The sequence below is a fragment of the Arvicanthis niloticus genome, chromosome 2, assembly GCF_011762505.2.
Source record: "Arvicanthis niloticus isolate mArvNil1 chromosome 2, mArvNil1.pat.X, whole genome shotgun sequence".
NCBI lineage: Eukaryota > Metazoa > Chordata > Mammalia > Rodentia > Muridae > Arvicanthis > Arvicanthis niloticus.
In genome coordinates, this window is record NC_047659.1 from 133,904,287 (window position 1) to 133,928,322 (window position 24,036).

The 24,036-nt window shown below is 46.8% G+C and overlaps 1 protein-coding gene and 1 long non-coding RNA gene across 3 annotated transcripts; one reads left to right on the forward strand and one right to left on the reverse strand.

The window, feature by feature from the left end:
• Positions 1-1,379: 1,379 nt before the first annotated feature.
• On the forward strand, positions 1,380-22,990 carry Dnttip1 (deoxynucleotidyltransferase terminal interacting protein 1). Of its 2 annotated transcripts, none has more exons than XM_034496320.2 (13): positions 1,380-1,553; positions 2,072-2,142; positions 2,868-2,964; positions 9,111-9,209; positions 12,494-12,562; positions 12,797-12,850; positions 13,107-13,165; positions 14,739-14,784; positions 18,998-19,056; positions 19,151-19,211; positions 20,539-20,610; positions 22,475-22,530; positions 22,629-22,990. In XM_034496320.2, exons 1-13 carry the CDS (start codon positions 1,449-1,451, stop codon positions 22,765-22,767), a joined length of 987 nt encoding a protein of 328 aa, XP_034352211.1. In that variant the 5' UTR covers positions 1,380-1,448; the 3' UTR covers positions 22,768-22,990. The 2 variants fall into 2 exon arrangements, with proteins under 2 accessions (XP_034352211.1, XP_076786327.1); XM_076930212.1 differs by lacking the exon at positions 1,380-1,553 and adding an exon at positions 1,620-1,702.
• On the reverse strand, positions 20,575-24,029 carry LOC143441494 (uncharacterized). The gene is made up of 3 exons (XR_013108971.1): positions 23,771-24,029; positions 21,221-21,567; positions 20,575-20,707 (listed from the first exon to the last, which is right to left on the reverse strand). It is a non-coding gene; the product is annotated as an uncharacterized LOC143441494 (long non-coding RNA).
• Positions 24,030-24,036: the final 7 nt, after the last annotated feature.

The following is a 24,036-nucleotide window of genomic DNA, read 5'->3' on the forward strand; positions in this document are numbered from 1 at the left end:
AATTATCCATAACTCTATTTCCAAAGGATCCAATACCCTCTTCTGACCTCTGTGGACACCAGGCACATACATGATGTACATACATACATACATACATGCCAGCAAAACACTCATACACATACGTAAACCTTTTTTAAAAAGTAGATGTTGGAACATGGAGAAAACTGGTATTTGTTGATTATCTAATATGTACTTTATGTACAGTATCTTAATCCACACAATAATATTTCAGAGGAAAGGGTCCTTAAGTGAAGACTGGTAGAAATTACTATTATATTAGAGTAATTTAAGAAGATACTTATACCATAGTTTTAAGTGCTTTGCATAAAATAATCCAGCTCTAGTGTCAACCATGTGACTGTGGGGTTAATTCCCAACACCACATAAACCAAATGTGGTGTGGCATGTCTGTGAACTGGCACTGTGGAGGTGGCGGCAGCTCCTTAGCTACATGGTGAATTTAAGTTCAGCCTGGAATACTTGAGACTGTGGAGAATGATCATGCAATTAGTGAGCTGGAGAACAACGGTAAGCGATCCAGTCCCACAGCCAATGTTCTTAGCCTTTGGCTAAGATAGCATCTTGCTCTGCAACACAGGGTGAGCTTTCTGCTACTTCTTCCTCAGTGCTGGGGTTATGTTATCACACCAGGCCCTATCCAACGTGAACGATCATATCACATCAGGTTTGAATCTAGATCTTTCCTAACACAAAACTCATATACTTTACACTACCTGCGTCTGGTAACCCGAGAAGAGTAACTTTATCACCCGTAAATGAATCCAACTCTTTCACGGACAACTTACCTCGGAGATAGGGCTAAGGGAAGCTCAGGAGAATGCCACAGTTGTTAAACCTTTCATCTCCTACCTATACCAGAATCAACCATCTAGGGGAGAGAAGGCCAGCTCTCTGGAAGAGGACTAGTTCACAATTCAAAACCCAACCTTCATTCTGATGCCTTCCGACACAACTGGCAGCCCGCAAAGGCTAGTAGTATGGTGTTTAGGTGTTTGGGTATTTGGGATGGTACCAACAACCCTTCCTTTGTTGGCTCTCCCGGTTCCTGAGTCGGACTATGCCATTTCGGGAGAGGCTGTGCCAAGTTTTCAGATGTTCTCGCGGACAGCCCTGTGCTCCCCAGAGGAAGCGTATGCTCTGCTGACCTCACACCCGCCCTGGTCCCTTGACTGAATGGTCCCCGAACACCCACACTCGGTCCCCAGCCGTTGTCTCCCAGGGGTCTGGAAGCCCCGAAGTCGTCCCCTACACCAAAGATCCGGAAATCCACCCAGAGGTGGCTCCTAGGCGGCAGTTCAGTTCCCATAGCAACTCCACGGCGCACCCGCGTCGCGCTTCCGGCCGGGTGGCGCGGGCGCTCCCGTGACGTCACGGCGCCGCTTTCCGGTGGCTGAGTCGAGCTGAGGTTGTTGTGGGCCGGGGGCGCCATGGGGGCCACTGGCGACACCGAGCAGCCGCGGGGCCCCGGCGGGGCGGAGCGAGGCGGCCTGGAGCTGGGCGACGCGGGCGCGGCGGGCCAGCCGGTTCTCACGGTGAGGGCGCCCGGGCGAGGCCGGGGCTCGGGCTCGGCAGGGCCTCGGGCTCCCGGGCCCCGGGCCCGCGGGCGAAAGAACGCGGCGGCTGTGCGGCCCTGGGGGTGCCGTTTTCTCCGTGCGACGACCTGGATTCAGATTCTAGCTAGGTGACGTGGGCCTGATGTGACACCCTCTGAGCGCCAGGTTTCTCTTCTGTGTAATGAACAACATTAACCCGAGCTTGATGGAGTTGTGGTGGGATGGGCTGACATAGGCGGGTAGAACGCCCTGACTCGGCACCCGCCTCATAGTAGACCCTCGGTAAACACTGCTGCTCTTCCAGAAAAAGGGAGCTTTGGACAATGGTGACAGAAAACAATTCCCCAGTTCCTCCACCCTGACAGGGTTTTCCAGCCACTGAATTTCCCTTCACCCCAAGATGGGAGAAGTGAGAAGCAGGGATGTTTAGGTTTAGCTCACTTTCTCCTCATCATTATGAGAGGCCTCGGTGACATTTGCCCACTTGGTCCCCACAGAACCCTTGGAACATAATGATAAAACATCGGCAGGTGCAGCGAAGGGGCCGCCGATCTCAGATGACCACAAGGTAAGGCCAGTCCTGGGTGGGTCTGTCCTGGGTGAGACCCATATCCGGTTATGTGGACTTGAGTGAGTGCTTTGGGAGCCCCACTGCAGGAGTCCGAGATCGACAACCTGTAACCTTGTCAGTTCTACATCCTAACTCCTCTACAAAGCAGGAGAGGAATAAAAGTCTAGTACCATCTCCGTGATTGAAATCTGTTAAGTCGGAGAATGAGAATTCAAGATTCAGACATCTGTTCTAATGCAAACTGATGTTTGTTAACTGGATAAGTTTGGACAAGCCTTTAGGTTTTCTTAGACTCTGTTTTCTCAGCTTTGATATGGGGCTGCTAGTTGAAGTGTCCAGCCTGGGGAAGGGAAAGAATTCTGGATGGGACTTTGGAATTCTACTTGTATTTTTGATCTGGGGTAGTGATAATCATTTATTAATTACAGCACTTGGCAGAAGCAGGCAGACCTCTGAGTTTGAGGTCAGCCTGATCAATGTAGTGAGTACCAAGACAGCCAGACTACATAGTGAGACTCTGTTCCCCCCCCCCCAAAAAAAAAAGGAAAAGAAAAAATATATGTGTATGTATTATATGTCACAAGGCACTCTGAAATAATTTCCATTTCACAGAGAGTTACGATGAAATAAAACTTTAAAATCTCATGTTGCTAACTGACTGAGTAATCTGGGAACATATGTTTGGAACACTCCCCTGACTCTTGTCTTACCCTCAAATGCAGTTTCACAGATCCAGCCATCTCTATGGATCTCCTCCGTGCTGTCCTGCAGCCTAGCATCAATGAGGAGATCCAGAGTGTCTTCAACAAGTACATGAAGGTGAGGACGTGGTGATTAAATCCAGCAGCACTGCTAAATAAGACTGTACAGCCAGTTGCTGCAGCGCACCCAACCACTCAGGAGGCTGAGGCAGCTGACAGCCAGCCTGAACATCACAGTGAGACCCCTTAGACAAGAAAAACAGAATGGAGACTAGGAAACATAGCCTCAGTGGTTAGGAGTGCTTGCTGCCCCTGCACAGGAGTCAGTTGTAATTCCTAGCACCCACATCAGGCCACTCCCAGCCACCTGTAACTCCAGGTCCAGCATCCAGTGCCCTCTTCTGGCCTCTACAGATTATACTCAAGAGTATAAATTCCACAGGTACATACACATAAATATTTAAAAAAAAAAAAAAAAAAAAAAAATCTTAGAAAAAGCCAAGCATGGTGGCACATACCTTTAATCCCAGCACTCAGAAGAAAGAAGCAAGCAGATCTTTGGAGTTTGAGGCCAGCCTGGTCTACATAGTAAGATCCTATCAGAAAAGAAAGGGGTGGAGGGAATAGAGGTGACTTCCAGGCAGGATGGTCCTTCCTCCTGTCAACAGTCTCTCTTCAATCCATGCTGTACAGAGATAACAGGTTTCAATTCTGAATATACATCCCAATAACTTTTCCACTGCTTGGGGTTGATTTAAATACCTATTTTTGCCAGACGGTTTCATTTTAATGTATTCAACACCCTTGCTTAGACCATGAAAAGTTAGACTTTTTATTCATTTTTAAAAGTACTATCAGCATCATTAAAATGACTTGGGACTGTGTGTAGCTCAGTAAAGCCCTTAGCTTGTGAGTACAAAGCCCTGAGTTTGATCCCAAGCACTGGAAGAAACAGTAACTCATGATTAGCCTGTTGCCCAGCATGACTGGACCTGTGGCAGTGTGTAACACACGTAACGCCTGCGCTCACTTTAAACAGTGTAGGGACTGAGGGAAAAGAGGTGACCCCTGGGCTTACTGGAGAACTGAGCTGGGTTGCTGTTGTTCTCAGAGACACTCATACATTTTAATGGGGATTGCTTTTAGTAATGCCAGTTCACAGTATTGATTCTTCTAATTCATGAACCTGGGGAGGGGGTCATCCATCCTGTAGGGTCTTCAGTTTCCTTCAGTTTTTAAAGCTTTTGTTACAGGCATGTTTACTGGAAGGCTTATTTTTTGACAGTTATGAATGGAATGATTTCTCTGAGGTCTTCCTCAGCCTGTTTGCTCCCAGTGTAGAGGAAGGCTGTAGGGTTTTATATGTTGATTTTTTTTTTTTTTTAAATTCTGCTTCTTTGTTCAAAGTGCTTGTCAGATCTCATGGTTTTCTGATGTGTAGCATATCATCTGCAAGTGAGCTCCTTTGGCTTCCTTTCTTGCATGGGCATGGTTCCTCTTATCTGACTGCTGTAGCTGAGGCTTTACTATACTGAATAGGAGTGGAGAGGGTGGACACCTGACACCTGCCTGTCTTGTTCCTGACGTGGTTCCGAGTTTTCTGTACTTACTAGAATGTTGGCTGTAATCTATCATCTATAGCCTTCGTCATGTTGAGGTGCATTCCCTCTCTTCCAGGACTATCATAAATGATGGTTTGTCAGAAGCCTTTTCTGCATCTAATAAGATGATCATTTGATTTCTGTCTTAAGTCCATTGTTTAATGAATAACATTATTTATTTGCAAATGTGAACCATCCCTATGTCTCTGGATTAAAGCCTGCTTGCTCATAATGAATATTTACCATGTTTTCTTGAAATCAGTTTGCATCTCTGTTGTTGAGAATTATTCTTCTATGTTCTTAAAGGAGCTTGGCCTATAATTTTCTTTATTATGTTTTGGTATCAGGATAATTCGAACTTCATGAAAAGAAATAACAGCAGATCACATAAAGGCTTTGAGTCTGCTTGGGGTTTTTGTTTCCTGGATTGTTTGGGGGATTTGTTGGGCTTTGGTTTTTGTTTTGGGTTTGTTTTGGTTTTTGTTTTATGTTTATGAGTGTTCTCCCTGCATGTATAGATATGTGCTATGTGTATGCCTGGTATACACAGAGATCAGAAAAGGACGTTGGATCCCCAAGAGCTGGAGTTTATGCATGGTTGTGAGCTGCCATGTGGGTTCTGGAAACTGAACCCTGGTCCTCTGGAAGAACAGCCAGTGCTCTTAACCACTGAGCCATCTCTCCAGCCCCAACCATTTTTTGTTTGGTTGGTTTTGTTTTTAAAGTAGCTAGAGAGGCTTAAAATCCACTACATAGCCCAGGATAGTCTCACACTCACGATTCTCCTGCTTCTCTGTGTAATGCTTTAGAAGAATTACTGATTGTTTTTAGGGAGGGGCTGGAGACTCAGCATTCTAGGCAGGTGGCTGTAACTCCAGCTCAGGAAGCTTCAGCGTCTTTGACTTCTGCAAGCACATTTGAACACATAAACATAATTAAAAATAATTTTATAAGCCAGGCATGGTGGCATGAATATAACTTTTAATCCCAGCCCTTGGAAGGCAGAAGCAGGCAGAGATCTGTGTAAGGTCAGCCTGTTCTACATAGCAAGTTCTAGATGAGCCAGGGCTACATAATGAGAATACATACAGCCAGGCAGTGGTGGCGCACGCCTTTAATCCCAGCACTTGGGAGGCAGAGGCAGGCGGATTTCTGAGTTCAAGGCCAGCCTGGTCTACAGAGTGAGTGCCAGGACAGCCAGGGCTACACAGAGAAACCCTGTCTCGAAAAACCAGAAAAAAAAAAAGAGAGAGAGAGAGAGAGAAAATACATACAAAGGGAGAAATAAAGAAATAAGTTAATTAGTTCATTTAATTTTTTACTAAAAAAAGAATTACTGACTATCATGTAGAGAATAGACTGCAGGGGAACTAGCTGGGAAACCGAAATAATCCCAGCAGGAAGTGACAGTGTTGGAGCCTCGGTGGTGAGGCAGCAACTTGTGCAGGTTTACATCCGTGACTGTGATGCAGACTGAGAGAAGAGGGCGTGTGTACCTCCCAACTCACTTGTCCTAGGCAGCTAGGAAGACAGAGCTGCTACTGGCATACTGTGAGGAGGCAGGAACAGATGGGGTCAGAGCTGCTTTGGGTCATTCATGTAGAAACCTACCTTCTGTTCTGTCTTCCACTGCAGACTCCATGCCCCATTCTGGTTGACACCTTCATTGTTTCTCATCAAGGCTCCTTCTGTTGTCCAGCTCTGACTGTTCTTTCCTTAAATCTACCTACCATACAACTTCAGAGAACCTCTGAAATGAAAATAAGTCCAATGGTATCACTCCTGTGAGGCCTGGCCTCATCTGAGCACCCTAACAGTGTCCTCAGATCTCAGCTGTCAGTCTCATTTCAAGTTTCTGTCTGTCTGTTTGTTTTAATGTATATGTGTGAGTGCACTATAGCTGTCTTCAGACACACCAGTAGAGGGCACTGGATCCCATTACAGATGATTATGAGCCACTGTGTGGTTGCTGGGAATTGAACTCAGGACCGCTGAAAGAACAGTCAATGCTCTTAACCGCTGAGCCATCTCTCCAGTCTCTCTCTTTAACCTTTTAAAAATATTAAGTTTTAGTTATGTCTGGCCTTACTGAAGGTACTGTGAGTATTTATTTCTATTAAATGTATGTTGCTGGGACTGGAGAGATGGCTCACCAGTTAAGAGCACTGACTGCTCTTCCAGAGGTCCTAAGTTCAATTCCCAGCACCCACATGGTGGTTTACAACCATCTGTAATGGGATCCGATGCCTCTTCTGGTGTGTCTGAAGACATTGACAGTGTACTCATATGTATAAAATAAACAAACCTTTAAAAAGTATGCTGCTTTTTAAAAAGATATTCCAGGACCAGCAAGATGGTTAAGTGAGTGAAGGCCCTTGCTACCAAGAGTGACAGCTGAGTCCCCCAAATTATCCAGTATGCCATGGAATGTGTGTCCACACACATGTCCACAAAACAAACACATAAATGTAAAAAAAAAAAAAAAAAAAATTCAAGGCTGATTAAGAGCACTTGTTGTTCTTACTGAGGACCCAGATTCAGTTCCCAGCCCCCACATGGTGGCTCACAGCCATCTATAACTCCTAACTCCAGTTTGAGACCAGCCTGGTTCCTTAGGCAGCAGGCATACATGTGGTACACAGACATATATGCAGACACAACACATACAAACTATAAATCTAAAAAGTGTTTAACTTTTCCAAAGAAAATATAATATACAATATTTAATATTATAATACTTAAAAACAGGCCTGGCATCGAAGCACACGTTTGTAACCCCAGTACTCAAAGGGTAGAAGAGAATTATGAATTCAAGACCAACCTGAACTACCTACTAAGACTCTGTCTCAAAGAATTAAAGGCTGGAGACATTGAGGTAGCTCAGGGGCTTAAGGAACTTGCTGCCAAGCCTAATGACGTGAATATAGTCCCCAGAACACACATGATGGTAGGAAAGACCCAACCCATAGACTGTGCTCTGCACATGCCATGACATGTGCTCCCACATGCACACATACACACACACTATATGTATGTATAAATATAATATGACCCTGGGTTTGCACCTTAACATCGAAAATAACAATAAATTAGTAACATTGAGTTGATGGATAGATGGGCAGAAGAATGAGTAGATTATAATAAACATGGGAGGACTTTGGACTGTCTATGGAGGGTGTTAGGTTTTTATTCCATAATTCAACTTTTCTGTTTCAGTTTTTTGATAAAGTGTGGCACGTACCTGTAATAGCACTTAGAAGGTAGAAACAAGAAGATCTGGAGTTTGGGCTCATCCTCCACTAGTTGGAGGTTAGCCTGGGGTCTGTGAGGCCTCCTTTGAAAAACAGAAAGCAGGGCTTGTAGACAGCTCAGTGAGTGAAGCACTTCCCATGAAGCCTGACACCCTGGAGGCAGATCCAGAACCCACAAGATGGAAGGAAAGCACTGGCTCCACAGGATCGCCCTCTGACCTCTGTACAGGCACTGGTACCAGTATACGTGTGCACACATACACAGTAGTAACAGCTGACTGCCGACAGTGGCTCTACGGCCTTCCAGCTGTGTCACTTGCACAAACCTCCTCACCCTAACTGACTTCGCTTAGTATATGTGTCGTGTTTCTAGATGATCACATAGTAGCTCGTCCTGAGTCTTCATAGTAGTCACAGAGTAGTCTCTTTCATCAGTATGCTATAACTAAGTTAGCTAGTGCCTAGGACATTCGTTGGGATCGCTTACTTATTTTTTCTCATGTTACAAGAAATACTCAGTGGGGCTGATGAGATGGCTCAGCAGATAAAGGCACTTGCCACCAAGCCTGAATACCTGAGTTCAAATCCCAAGACTCACATGTGGAAGGAAAACACCAACTCGTGCTAAATAGACAGTTCATGTCGTGGATTTTTTGGGTTTTTTTTTGTTTTTTTGTTTTTTTTTTTTTAATTTAAAAGAATTCTACTTGGATGACACTGTAAGTGTACATCTTTATTCACTTGAAGGTTTCTGAGGAATCAGTTCATTGAGATAGAATTAAGGGGTATGAAGGAAAGGAAGTTGTTCTCCAGAAAGGTGGTGCCATGTGCAGTCCTTTGATGTGCTCTCCCTGGTTTTATTTTGTTGGTTGTTGTTTGCTTTGTAACAGTGTCTTTCTACAGAGTCCCAGCTGGCCTGGAACTCACAGAGATCTGCCTGCCTCCGCCTCCCAAGTGCTGGGACTAAAGGCGCACACCGCCATGCCTGGCAGTCTCCCTGGTTTTTATGTTAATAACAGGCACTGAACTTGCTCACAGTGCCTCCTCATAGCTGCCTCTCACAGCAGGAACATTGTCTGTAGTCTCCAGAACTTTTCTGTATCCCAGAGAGAACTGAGACTTTCTTTTAGAGATACAATTTGGACACTTATAACCCACTGAGGCATCTCCTTGGTGGGACTTGGACACTAAATAAATGTGTTCTCAGACCCTCAGATGTTTGGGCCCATCATGCAGTCCCTTGGCATTTTTAGAATCAAGCTCTCCCTTTACCTTTATGTCCTACTGGGCCTTTGTCTGTTGGTGTTGCTGGGATCCTGGGTCACCTTCTCTGTCCTGAAGATTACATATGTGTTCCTTTTAGTTAATAAGACTTGAAAGACTTCTGACTTTGTGCTGGTGTTCTCCCCTAGTTCTTCCAGAAGGCAGCGCTGAATGTGCGAGACAATGTTGGGGAAGAAGTGGATGCAGAGCAGCTGATTCAGGAGGCCTGCCGCAGCTGCCTGGAGCAGGTGAGAGCCAAGGGATGTAGACAAAGGTTCAGTCACCAAGTGGGCTAAGAAAGCGCTCCTTCATTCGTGGTACTTGGGGGACATCAAGAAGTCACTTAGATCAGGTTGAGCTCAGGGTAGCTGCTGACAAAGCAGGAAGAGAAGTAGCATTAGTATGTGCGAGGAACCATACAAGTCACATGTGGTCATCCCTGTTTGACCAATGAAGAAACTGCTTAGCAGACTGACAGAAACAAAAGGAAATAAATGGTGGTTACCTGGGAAGCTGTGGAAATTTGTGGTTAGAAGGTGGATTCAGTCTGGGGTCTTGTACATGGAATAGTGACACTAGTTGTTGACATTCTTGTTTCCTTGATATCTGCTAAGAAAGTACTTCTAAATTGTACACACATGTACACAGACACAGTGGTAACAGTGTATTGTGATGACATAAAATTTTGATATATCATGTATACATCAAACCATTTGTACCCCTCATGTATGTAATATCTGTTTGTCAGTTTTCCCACAATAAAGCTAGAACAAACTAAAAAGGCAAACAAGGGCCAATAAGATGTTTGCCACCAAGCATGATGGCATTTAAGATGTGCCCTCGCCTCTACAAGTGGCTGGTGAATTCCCTTCAAGTAGTCATAGGCTCTTTAGGGGTCATGGGACCTATCACCCTTTTTGTCCTCCTGCATCTCAGGTGTGGTCAGGAGACTTGACATCAATTCTATAAATGACTATTTCAGACACTAGAGAACCTGTTTGCCTGTGTCAGCTATGCTATTAATAGAGACTGTCAGCATCCAGCGTGCTCTTTGCTTGACTGTGAATTTGTTAACTGCCTTGCTTGACTGTGAAGAGCCTCAGAAAGGAGCAAAGGCACTGCCTGAAGCCCAACTCTGGGAGGGCACAGCTCCACCCTACAGAACACCGAAAACCAACCTGCTTCTTGGAAACTATCAAGTTTTAGCCAACAAATTTCCTAAGAAGCCAGATTGTTTACTCCAGGAAGGAGCATCATATAGGAACAATTTAACAGTTGCCAACAACAAACATTCGCTTATAGTGTTTTCATACGGTTGCACTAAAGTAGGATGAATTGAAGAGACCTTCATTCACCTGCATGTCTAATCCCTCTCCTCTGGGTGTTTGTACACACGTGTGCATGTGTGCACATGGTCCATGGCAAGTGTATGAAGTCGGAAGACAACTGTGAAGTTCTTCCTTCTATCAAGTACTTCCTGAGTGTGGAACTCACTCACAGCATCAGGCAGCAAATGCATTTTCCTCCTGAGCTAGCTCACTGGTCTCAATCTTTTTATCACTCTACTTGTTATTTATTGAGGGCCTACTGTGTGCTTCTTAGTGTCAGGTCCCAGTGATGTGCACTGTGGGCACAGTTCCCTCCCTTGACAGTACTGGACACAGATGTCCAGTAAAAGAGCTTGCTAGAAGATGAAGAGTCTAGGGGAAGAAGCGGTGCCGTGTGTCTAAGGAGTGGGCTCAGATGTGGTGGCATATACATGTAGTGAGGTTGAGGCCAGCCTGCTGAGGACATAGTGAGGTCTGGACCAGCCTGTGCTACACAGTAAGATGTCCTGGAGAGATGGCTCAGCACTGGCTGCTCTTCCAGAGTGCATGAGTTCAGTTCCCAGCACCCACAGGGAGCTGGTGGTGTCTGTAACTGTAGTCCTATGGGATCCAATGCACTCTTCTGATATGGAATAAAACACACCATGAAATAAGGAAACAGCTGGGCATAGTGATGTACACACTTTAATCTCAGCACCTGGGAGGCAGAGACTAGCCTGGTCTACAGAGTGAGTTCCAGAATAGCCAGTGCTACACAGAGAAACACTGTCAAAAAATTTTATATGTATAATTTTTTAACAGTATATATATACACACACACACACACACACACACACACACACACACAAATAGATAAAAGCATTTTGTTTTGGGCCTCCCATGTCTAAAACATACAGACTTACTTGATTAGAAATTTCTTCAGGCTAAACATCATTGGTGGCAGTTATTTTATACTAAAGTTAAAGTCAGCACAGGAGGTCAGAGCAGGAGTCAGTTCTCCTTTCACCTTGTGGGTTCCGAGGTGAACTCAGATGTTTAATGGCAAACATCCTTCCCCACTGCCAACTTCTGGCCCAGTGTTTTAGTTGGGGGTGGGTTAAGTCCTGTTTCTTGCTTGCTTTCACTCCTTATGCCCCATCTTCCTTTTCAGTGTGTTTCTAATCTCTCCAACACTTCCTTTGTGTTTGTTAGGGAGAAACAGCTAAATTTGCCTCCTATGTGTTCCCTTGAGTTTTCTCCTGTTTGCTTTTATCTGTTCACTTTATTTTTGTAGATAGCATATTTTATTAAGAAGGTTCATACAGTCGCACTTTTAATCCCAGTATTCAGGAGGTAGTCACAGGCAGGCGGTCTGAGTTCAAGGCCAGCTTGGTCCACAGAGTGAGTTCCAGGACAGCCAGGGCTACAGAGAAACCCTGTCTCAGAAAACTAGAGGGAGGGGTGTTTGTACATAACTTTAATCTTAGTACTCAGGAATCAGAGCCAGGCAGATCTCTGTGTGTTTGAGGCCAACCTGGTCTATATAACAAGATCTCCGAGTGATAGTTAAGAATATGGACTTAGCTGGGCATATCCCAAGCCTTTAATCTCAGCAATGAGGAGGCAGAGGCATAGCAGTTTTAATTTAGATTCCAGCCTGGCTACCTAGCAATTCCTAGCTGAGTTTGGCTTCATGGGAAGACCCTTTCTCAAAACACAGGTTGGCAAGATGGCTCAGTAATTAAAGGTGCTTGCCTGACAACACATGGGAAAGACAGCTGAGAGGTCTGACGTATACATACACTCCACCACATGACTGTGTGTACACACACATATACATGCAGGCACACACACCTTTTTTTTTTTTTTCAGTCTCATGAACATACAGCAATCCTTGTGGGTCAACCTCCTAAGTGCTGAGATTAATGTGAGCTGGCTGTTGCTTCAAGGCAGGTTCAGAGCCTCATCCACACTGAGTACAGTCCAGCCTTTGGTGCCTCACCAGCTCCTTCCCTTTCCCCCATAGTCAACAGGCAGAAACAGAATGTGCTTCATAGCCACTTTTTATAAATGTAAATTTGTGCCGACGCTTTTCTGGCGTGTTCATCTTTGAACGTAAATGTGAGCATCTTACAGGAAAGCTAACCCATTCTGAAGCTGTGTTTACAAACTGCTGTACTTCCCCACCGAACCACTGACTGGTAACACTGGTCTCTCCCTTCCAGGCAAAGCTACTCTTTTCAGATGGAGAAAAAGTGATACCCAGATTGGCCCACGAACTTCCAGGGATCAAGGTGAGAATCACTGCCCTGGACCCTTAGGGAGTCAGGTGGGAGGCAAGTAAAATATGTGGACCCCAGAAATGACACTCGGTCCAGAGAGCCAGGTCTAAAAGGCACCATTCAAGACTTCTGAGACCTGGGTCAGGTGGCCAGAGGGTTAAATCTGGGGTCCCTGTTTACTGTAGCCCCATAAGACTGCAGCCCCCAGGCACTAGCCTTGCAGTGACGCCTCCCCTTTTTCTGCAGCGTGGCCGACAAGCAGAAGAGGAGTCCCACCGAGGAAGCCCCATTCCCAAAAAGGTAAGCAAGGAAGCCCTTGTTGGAGCTTCCAGCTGGGAAAGGGCCCTTTTGTTCCAAAAGAAGCCCTGGGCTTTCATTACCTCTGGGCTTTTCCAGGCATGGGGTGGCAAGGAGAGAAACGGTTGTTCTCCAGGGCACTCCCAAGGTCATTTGTTCTCTCTGAACAACCGTACTGTCTCCACTAATTGACCTGGCCCCAACAGACTAGACCAGGGATGCTACAAGGTCAGGGCTCTGACAGCTCTTCTCTGTGCAGAGGAAAGGTCGGCCTCCTGGACACGTCCTGTCAAATGACCGTGCAGCTGCTGGCATGGTGTGAGTAGGGGTTACCAGTGCTGTAAGAGCTGAAGGGAACTGATGAGGGAGGGGCTGTGAGTGGGAAGGGCCAGAAGTGAAAGTCAGGTGGACTCAGGTCCACTGGTGTGAGCTACTGTGGGAGAGGATTCCCGATGAAGGGTAGTGAAAGGGCAATGAGATGGAGTTGTTTTATCCTGCCTTTACAAAATCCACAACAGCTAGATTAAACTCCAGTCCTGATTCATGTCTGAATGTTCAAAACTAGTCTAAGTACAAGCTTACAACTACTCTCTAAAGAACATGGCAGTTAGCAGAGTTTAAAAAATAGTCAGAATTACTTGCCCTAGTAGGGTGTGGTAGCAGGCACCTGAGATCTCTCTCCTTAGGAGAAGTCAGGATGATCAGGAGTTATTGGTTATCCTTAGCTACACAGTGACGAGTGACTTGAAGGCCAGACTGGACTATAGGAGACATTGTCACAAACAGAACAAAAAACTGATTTTACAATTATTGGAAGCACTATTAGAGACAAGAGGATGGTTATTTTCTTTTTTTTTTTCTTTTTTTTTTTTTAAGATTTATTTTATATATGATGAGTATGCTGTAGCTGTCTTCAGACACACCAAGAGGGCATCAAATCCAATTACAGATGGTTGTGAGCCACCATGTGGTTGCTGGGAACTGAACTCAGGACCTCTGGAAGAGGAGTCAGTACTCTTGCCCTCTGAGCCATCTCTCCAGCCCAGGATGGTTGTTTCCAAAGAGCTCTTTTAAGTTCTGTTTATAGAGCATTTTAGATCCATCACAAACTGAGTAGAAGATACAGAGATAGAAACCCTCCTCCCCTGCCCCATATATATGCACCTGTTAGCAACACCTGTCACTAGAATGGCACATTTGTTACAGTTGATAGTGACTCTGCCTCAGCTTAACACCATCACTGAGCCTGTGTGCTGCTGAGGGATTCATTCCTGGGATTCATTCATTCATTAAATCTTGAGTTTGGGCAAAGTTAAAGTGACCTGTATCCAGCTACAGTATCCTTCCTGAAGCCATCTTGTCCTGTCTAAACCGTTTGTGACCTAAGACTCACTAAGTAGACCAAGCATTGCCATCCTGCATGCACACAAGTGGGCAGGGCAGCTGCTGGCCTTCTGACTGATGAGAAAGCTGCAACTGGACATTCCTGGACTTGCCCTTTGCTAGGCTCTAAGGTAGTTTATGCTCCAGGCCTTTTTTTCCTTTGTAATTTTTTTTAATTTGGATTTTTATGTATATTAGTGGTTTGCCTGCATGTATGTCTGGATGTGTGTGTTGGATCCCCTGAAAGTCAAGTTGCAGACAGTTGTGAGCTGCTATGTGAGTGCTGGGAACGGAACACAGGTCCTCTGGAAGAGCAGCTAATGCTTTTAACTGCTGAGCCACCTCTCCAGTCCCTTCTTTGTATTTCTAGTGACTTGCCAGAAAACAGTGCACCACCATCCCCTCCCCTCTCCCCCCCCCTCCAGTGATATCGCTCTAGTAAGTCTCCAAGCTCAGTCCCTCCCTCCATCACTTGGAGAATTCACCTGTCTTTTTTCCTTCTGAGCAGATGGAAACCAAAATCCTGTGAACCAATTCGCCGAGAAGGCCCCAAGGTATGCTTGTGTGAACATGACAGTGGCTGAGGCTCTGGGCCCCTATGAGGCAAAGAGGTTGGAAGTGGTACATGATATGCTCACCATTCCAGAGCCATCTTCCCTGTCTCTGCCTTCAGCCACTTTGGCCTCCAGACAGTAGTCCAAGGAAGAACTGGAATTAGAAGCAAAATAAAAAGCTGGACTTGGGCTCGGCTGGCAGCAGACACTGCCTGGCATAAGGAAGGCCCTAGGTGTAATCCCTAACATGAAAAGACTTTTCTGTTGTGCTCGGTCTTTCCTCATGGTACACACGTATGCTGTACTGTGGACATGACCCTCTCCATGCTCTGCTGTGTCCCCTTTCCTGTCTGGCCCCCTCCATCCGTCCCCTTTGTTCCCCTAAGCTTCATGTCTACATTCATGGCATATATACATACGTGATTTTATGTGTATATATGAAATCTAGAAACTACACAAGAGAAAGCAACAGTATCGTATGCTTTCTGAGATCCCTACAGCTGTATAGCTTTCCTGCAGGTGTCGTGATTTCCATCTTTACTGGAATTAGAGGGAAACTGAAAAGCTGGGCTGGAGGCACAGCCCCATAGTAGAATGCTTGTCTGGCATGATTAGGCCCTGGGTTTGATTTAAATAGATAATTTTAAAATTCAGAGCATAGTGCTGGCACCTATAATCCCAACACTTGGGAGGCAGGCAGAGGCAGGAAGATCACTGCAAGTTCAAGGCTAAAAGTAAGTCTCTAAAAGGGAGAATTAAGTCTTTAAACTGACAGCTGCCAACACTTACTACTTTGTATGTGAAGATGCCACCCAGAGTTTGTGGTCTGCTGGCTCACTTACTCTTTGTGGTGCTGTTACAAGATACAGAGTGTGTTCCTGTTTTTGGACTTGAGCTTGCCTGCCATCCCCTGCTAGGTAGGCGTGATCTTGTTTTCTGACCTTATCTCATGCTCCCAGGACAGTTGCATTGCCTAGGCAAATGTACAGCCGGCTGGTGATGAAGCCAAGTGTGAGGCCCGAATCTGTTGATTCTTTAGCTTCTGCCACCTCCAAGATATTTTTACAATCCCTTTTATGATCAGAACTCTTTATTGAAATGTAGATGCCTAGTGAGGTACATAAAAGTATTCCCTCTCCTTGTTAGAACTTTATTAAAAATAAGTTAGCTACAGTTTCTGTTGGTCTGGTAAAATGCCATGGCCAAAAGCAAAAATATGCCAGGTGCCAAAAGGAGGAAAGGGTTAATTTCATCTTACACTTCCACATCACAGTCTTGCCAGCAGAGGGAAGTCAGGATAGGAACTCAGGGCAGGAAGTTGGCGCAGAGGCCATGGGGTGGGCGCTGGTGCTGTGCTTGCTGACTTGCTCCTTGTGACCCACTGAGCCTGCTTCCGCCTCCTACCCCCTGGAACTCACAGATACCCACCTGCTCCTACCCCCTGGAACCCACAGATACCCACCTGCTTCCGCCTCCTACCCCCTGGAACTCACAGATACCCGCCTGCTTCCGCCTCCTACCCCCTGGAACTCACAGATACCCACCTGCTTCCGCCTCCTACCCCCTGGAACTCACAGATACCCGCCTGCTTCCGCCTCCTACCCCCTGGAACTCACAGATACCCACCTGCTTCCGCCTCCTACCCCCTCGAACTCACAGATACCCACCTGCTTTTGCCTCCAAGTGCTGGGATTAAGGCCATGAGCCACTGTGCCTAGTAACCTTTCTTGTAGAACCTAGGACGACCTGCCTAGAGGTGGCACACGGCAATGGGCAGGGACCTCTCCAGAAATCACTACTTAGGAAATGTTCTACAGACTTGTCTACAGGCAGAGAGGGGCATTTTCTCAGTTAGTGTCCCTCTTCCCAAATGTCTAGCCTATGTCAGGTCGACATTGAACAGCCGGCACAGCCACCTCATCTGCCCTCCTTACTTTCCCTACAGTTGTCACGAGGTCTCTAAAAATCTTCAAGAAATTTCTAAAGCTCTAAAACTTAAAGCTGGTGATCCACGTTCTCCTGAATCTCTCTTCTCTCCAAGCCCTCTTCTGAGTCCTATGAAGAGGTCTTCCTCAGCAGGACCCTTATGGCCAGAACTATTTCCCTGGCCCACTTCACTGGAAGCTCCTCTGTATGACTATTAATACATTCACTCACTGTGCGTGCACAAGATCATGTGAAGGTCAGAGGTCATCCCGGGAGAGTTGCTTCCCTCCTTCCACTGTGTGGGTCTTGGGGATCAGGTGCATATCATCAGGCTTGGGGCTCGTACTCTTAGCCATTCAGCCATCTCACCGACTCTCTGGGTCTTTTTTTTAGTATAAAACTTGTGTGTGTGTGTGTGTGTGTGTGTGACTATGTATGTGGATGCCCACGAAGGTAAGAAGAGAGCATTATTCCCTTGGAAGAGAGCTGGAATTATAGGTGCTTATAAGCTGCCTGCTGTGAGTGCTAGGATTCAAACTCATCCTCTGGAAGACCTCTGTTGCTCTTGACTTCCGTGGGCACAGGGATTCTACTATTCTATGCTTACAGCTTCATGACCAGGTCTTACACTTCTGAGGTTTCTTCTCCTTCCCACACCTCCATCTTTCCTTCTTTTGTTTTTGTTTTTGTTTTTGTTTTTTGTTGTTTTTTGTTTTTTGTTTTTCAAGACAGGGTTTCTCTGTGTAGCCCCTGGCTGTCCTGGAACTCACTCTGTAGACCAGGCTGGCCTCGAACTCAGAAATCCGCCTGCCTCTGCCTCCCAAGTGCTGGGATTAAAGGCGTGTGCCACCACCACCGGCTTCATCTTTCAACCTTGTAATAGCTTCCTGTTTGCTAGTCCTGAGTTGCATAGGTGTGTCAAACACGGCTTATCTAGGGTGTGAGGGCCATCTGGCCACAACATATGCCACCCCAGTGGTGCCAGGAGTTGACTAAGGTGATCTGGCAGGCTAGGCAAGCGGTCTATCCCACCCCCACCACTCCAAGTGCACCCCTCCTAAAGCTGCATCTCATTCCAAGACAATGACCTTAGCAGAGCATGGCCATTTTTTGGTCAGAGGTGTACAGTTGCTGTGCCCCCAGCCAGAACCACCAAGCAGCTCTCAGACACAGCAGATATAAAATTAGACTGAGGATATTTCTTCAAAACCCATTTGTTTTTGTTCTGTTATTCTGAAATAGGCTCTCACTGTAGCCCAGGCTACCCTTGAACTCAGGATCCTCTGCCTCACAGATTCTGGGCCTCACAGGTGTGTACCACTGTGTCAAAAAGTGAGCTCCACTTTATGTGCTCATGATCGTACTAGGGACTGAACACAGGGCCTCATGTGTGCCAGGGACTGAACACAGGGCCTCATGTGTGCCAGGCAAACAGTTCTCTGCTCAGTAGCACCCTCAGCCCACTTTTCAGATCCTGCTTCTATCTTACCTTGGCCATCTTTGCTGTTGCCTTCCCTCACCTCTACATCCAGTCAGGCCCCTACACCCTGTGAATGTAGGGCAGTTCCTTCTGTCTTTCTCCTCCTCACAGTTGCCGAAGCTTAGGCCCGTATTGCTTGACATTCCGATATGTCACAGCAGCCTCTGAGCTGCTTTCCTGTCAGTCATCCACGTTGCTGAAAGAGTAAATTGTCCTTAAAGCAATCAGACTTATCCCAGTAGTGGTCCCATGTGGTCTGTGGGTCACACAATGCAAACCCATCAGTGTGGCTAGTCTGCGCTTTCTCAGTCGCCTCTCATCACTTCCCCTCTCCAAGAGCAACACAGGAATGACCTAGTTTGTTGAGTGTTCCAAACCAGTGCCCATCAGCCTTTACATGCTGCACTCTGCAGGATGCCCCTTCCTTCCCTACCTGTTGGATTTGCACTCACCCTTCCAGAGGTAACTTCAGGGGTTATCTCTTTAAGAGAGACCTTCTGCCCAGTCCATCCATCCCTTTGGACACCTCTCATGCTCTGTACCAGCCATGTCATGGCCCCATCAGGTGGTCCATTGGATAGTGGTCTTTCAGTCAGTATGAAACTTGTCTGGGACTCCTGGGGAACAGTCTATATCTTAACTCATCTCTATATCCTCGATGTCTAGTACAGAGCCTAACACTGTAAGTACTCTGTTTCCTGTATAAACTGTCGAATAATGGATAAGGAGGGAGGAGGAAAGAACAGGGAGGAGTGTCACGGCTCTGCCCAGCATGTTGAACACCCCTTACTGGCCTGTTTCTTTTAGTGGGACCCAGCTCGGCTGAATGAATCTACCACTTTTGTTTTGGGGTCTCGAGCCAACAAGTAAGTCTGAGACCCTTGGTCCTAATGGGGAGGGACTGGCTCATGGCTCACTGACAGGGTCTGCACCTGCTGCCACTCTTCCTTGGTTTTTCAGGGCCTTGGGGATGGGAGGCACCAGAGGAAGAATCTACATCAAGCACCCACACCTCTTTAAGGTAGGTAGCGCTGGAGGAAAGAGCCGGGCCCCTGTGTGATTTGTGTGATTGTAGATGGCCTTGGAAACTTCGAGGCAGAGAAGCTGGGACAGTCACTGACCTGGCAGTCAGACCATCAGGGACCAGTTCCCCTTAGCCATCTCCTGCACCTATGTCCAGCTATGCCCACCTATGCCCAGCTATGCGCAGCCCAGTTTAGAGAGCTCCACTTGCTTGCATCATGGGATTGTTCTGGAGTGGTGGTGTAGCCAGGTGCAAGCCTGCAGTCCACCTGCACTCTGCTACTCAAGCTAAGGCTGGAACACAGGCACTGTCCACTCTGGCCAGCTTCTTTCCTGCTTTTAGTCTTATGGAGTTTTGTTTTGTTTTTAGAGATAAGGTCTCTGTAAACCAGGCTAGCCTTAAATTCAGAGATCCTCTTGCCTCTACCTTCTGAGTAGTGGGATCAAAGGCATGTGCCAGTACCACCAGGCAACTGACTGGTGCTTTTACAGAACAACCTGTTGTCCATGATACCTTGATGGTTCATCTGTCCTACACAAATAGCTCTCCCTCAGCTTACTTTCAGCAGCTGCACAGAATTCATAGGATTGTTTTTCAACACAGGCTTTCATGCCCAGGCCGTTCTCTCACTCCAGGCCCTCCTGCCTCCACCTACCAAGTTCTAGGATTACAGGCTTGCCCCACCATGCCTGGTACCAGTCCATTTTACAAATGAGGATAAACTAATCTGGAGGAAATTACCACCCAGACTTGTCTATCTACAAAGTGGTAGGAAGTTTAGCCTTATTTGTCTTTGATGTTGAACTCTAGAACCAGGTGGCTTATTTATATGGTGCTATTTCTTGACTTTTGTTTTACAAAATATGGTCCTGCCAATAATAGCACATGCTCATAATCTCAGTACTCAGAACAGAGACAGAGGGATCCAGAGGTAATTCTAGCCTGGGCTACATAGTGATACCCTCTCAGAAACCAAAAATAAAGGAAATACTGTGCCCATAATAATAATAGGTGTTAGAAGGCACCTGTGGTCAATTTGAAATAGGCTAAAATAACTGTCATTTGGGGATTGTCATTTCCAGGGATGCTATATTTTAAGAAAGGGGATCTGGGGAGAATGGACATGTACCTGAAACTCTAGCAGCTAGGTTGCAACCCTGGGGCTCCCTGGGCATGGTTCAGCCTGCACTGTAGAGACTCATGAGCCCTTGGTTATATATACCTGACTAAGACAAGGTCCATTGGTTAGAACTGGTCAGGGGCCAAGAGAAGAACCCTTCCCTCTAAGCTAACATGTTCCCACTAACTTTACCCTTCCTCCCAGTATGCAGCAGATCCTCAGGACAAGCACTGGCTGGCTGAGCAGCATCATATGCGGGCAACCGGAGGAAAGATGGTGAGCACGGCTCCATGTACCACTGCCAAAGACGCACCCAGTCCGGGGACATGAGTCCAGCTCTTGGCCAAGCTTGTCTCCAAATTTGGTAGACTCCCTAAACATCAAAATGGTGGGAAGGGAGACATGAGACTTGTTCTTTCATGCTGAAGAACAGACTAAGGTTCCTAAGGCTTCCTCTCCCCCCTCATCTTCCCACCCACTCCTGAAAGTTCTGGATCATATTAGATACCCATAGAAAAGGCCGTTTTGTTTGTTTCCCTATATAATAGCCCTGGGTGTCCTGGAACTCACCACCCAGCAATGCTTCTGTACATGACCACAGCATTATCCAGACACAGCATAGTAATGATACAGGGAATCACCACAAATGCAGCTACAGAAAGCTTTCTCAACACAGTAGGGACAAGTCAAAGATGCTAACAGCCAGGCATAGTGACACACACCTTTAATCCCAGCACTTTGGAGGCAGGGATGGGTGGATCTCTGTAAATACAAGGCTGCCTGGTCTACAGAGTGAGTTCCAGGACAGCCAGTGCTACAAAACAGAAAGACCCTGTCTCAACAACAAAAAAATCTAAACAAGGAGAAAGAAAGATGACCACCATACCTGGCAGCACTTTCCAGATTCATGTCCACTCCAAGAAATCATGGCTTAAATCCCGAAGCAGTCAGGGTCATTGCTCGTCCTGAGGTGGCCGTGATGACTTTCTCCACAGGCACAGGCAGGGCTCTGTACGTGAGTGAGGGTTCTGTTGGACTGTTCCTAATCGACTCTCACGGCCTGTGTACGCCATCTGCTTTTTTGGCAGTGAGATCTTTGTTTTATGTTGGGACTCTGCCACACTTTTATAAATGACTCCAGATCGCTACCACTTACGATGTAGAGTGCAGCATAACCTGGAGTAGAAGCCGATGAGCAGAGCTGGACGCAGTGCACATCTGTGATCCCAGCATCTGGAAGGCAGAGGAAGCCAGATCACTGTGAGCTCCAGGCCAGCCACAGCTGCACAGTGAAACCCCACCCTGTGGGGTGAAGCGGACAGCTTCACCATCCAGTCTTCTAAAGCCGGAGACGGCCTGAGCCTGTTTATTATCATGGCTGCTCGGAAGGCAGGGGATTTTTGTGTTGGTTTGTTTTTCTTTGTTGTTTGTTTTGTTTTGTTGAGATACAGTCTCAATAGATGCCCTGGCTGTTCTAGAACGCACCGTGTAGACCAGCCTGCCTCTCCCTCCTGAAGTACTGGAATTAAAGGTGCCACCAGCCTGGCCAAGAGGATTCTTAATACAAAGCCTACTAGGCTATAGAACAAGTTTGAGGCCAGGCTTAGCGTAAGACATCTCAAATTTTTTAAATAGGCCGTTTTTTCCAAAAGACCAGGAATGTCGTAGATCTGTAATCCCAGGAACACATGAGCTCAAGGGCCATGGGCTGTGGCGTTGCTCAGACCCAGACTCAGTGTACAGACACTGCACAGCAACACTGCGGACCAAACCCATGGCCTGCTCTCAGCAGTATTATCATTATTGTTGGTGGGAAGACCACAGATAAATTAATCACCAAAGCCAGGCTCCAGGGCACATGCCTGCAATCCAGCCACTCATGAGACTGAGGGGACAGGATCCTTTTGAGTCAGGAAGTTCAGGTACAGCCTGGGCAATTTTTTTTTCTTAGTCACTGGGATCTACTCCACCGGTAAAGTTTCTGAGTGAAAGTTGCTGTCAAGGAACCATTCCCAGTGTCTTCCTACATGCTCCTCCTAGTCATTTGTAAACTGCATCCTGCACCTAGGGCATTATTAATAGAATTTCTGATTTGGTGTGAAATGAATCAAAGGCCTCAATCACTCTCCCTTGACCTTAGGCGTACCTTCTCATTGAGGAAGACATCCGAGACTTGGCTGCCAGCGACGACTACAGGTATACAGAAGGCCCCTTTCCCCATCCTCCATCTGCCTCCATAGGCACACGGACAAGGCCGTCGCCTCCCTTTAATGTCCACCCAATGTCTCCTCCAGAGGATGCTTGGACCTGAAGCTGGAGGAGCTGAAATCCTTTGTTCTACCGTCCTGGATGGTTGAGAAGATGCGGAAATACATGGAGACACTACGGACAGAGAATGAGCATCGCGCTGTTGACGCACCTCTCCAGACCTGAGCCGGCCATGGGGGTCCTGGCTACTGCACTTGGAGCCTGCCTCCGAGACCCTTTCTCCCCACCCGGCTGAGGCCATCGTGGGGATTTGGTCTAGTTGGCTCTTAGCAGCATTAAGCTGTCCGTGAGCTAGTTTGTAGTGACTCACTGCAGAGCACCCCAGACTGGCATGTGGTTCTGTTTCTAAAGTTACTGAATAAGAAGCAATTAAACAGTTTGTAATAAACACGGTGGTGAGCCTGCTGTAATGACTGCCTTGTGGGACCTGACAGCAAGGGCCAAAGAAGTGTGCACACCAGAAAAGGACCACTTAACCTGCCTGCCCACCCCATCTGTGTTCTCTGCCAGTCTCTCCCCTGTCCTTGTTCCAACTTAGGAATGCTGCACAGTATGAAGGCTAGCCCAAAGAGGGTTTGATGGCCTACAAAAGGAAAAATGGAGCTGTCTTTTATTTTCCCAGTGTTATAGGCTAACACACTGACTGGAGAATATGATTTTTGTTTTTCCCTTTTTGGGATTGAGGCAGGATCTCTTACATGTAACCTTGGCTGACATCGAACTCAAGAGGTCCCGCCTTTATTGGGATTAAAGGCGTTGAGCACCATCAGACCCTGTTTTTGTTTTTTTAAGACACAGACTCGTATAGCCCAGGCTAGCCTAGAAATAACCTTCAACTCTTGACTTTCCTGTCTCCACTTTCCAAGATTACAGGCATGCACCACCTGAACCCACGTTTACTAATAAATAGGGAATCTGCTATGACACCTGGCAACTTCCTAGGTTTTTTTAAGTTCTTGGGAGCCAAAGAAAGTAACATTTTAATAGGGTGAAGTAACATTATCAAGTTCTCCCTTTTCCGGGAGAGTGCTCCCTGCTGGGCGTGGCCTGGATGGACCAGCGGATTTGGACGGGAGGTCCAACCACTGCCGGGCGGGTGGGGCATTCATTCGGGAAATCTCAACACTTGGAAGTGATAGCAAGGAGGATCAAGAAGTCAAGTTCATACCTGGCTGCACAGCCAAATTACAGACCAGCGACAGGAGTTGGGGTTCCAAAGAGACCCGGCGGGGGGCGGGGGAGGCAGCGAATACACGTGGACGGTTCCTTTGACCCTTTAATGATCGGCGTCGTCCAAAGACCACCAATCCGCCACCGATTCGTTAGTTAATGGCAGTCTTCTTCGCCAATCGGCTATACGAGTTACACCCCGCTGTCCAATCGCAGCGCATTACTGGGTGGCCTAGCAGTTGAGCAGAGGCAGAGCGCTCCGGG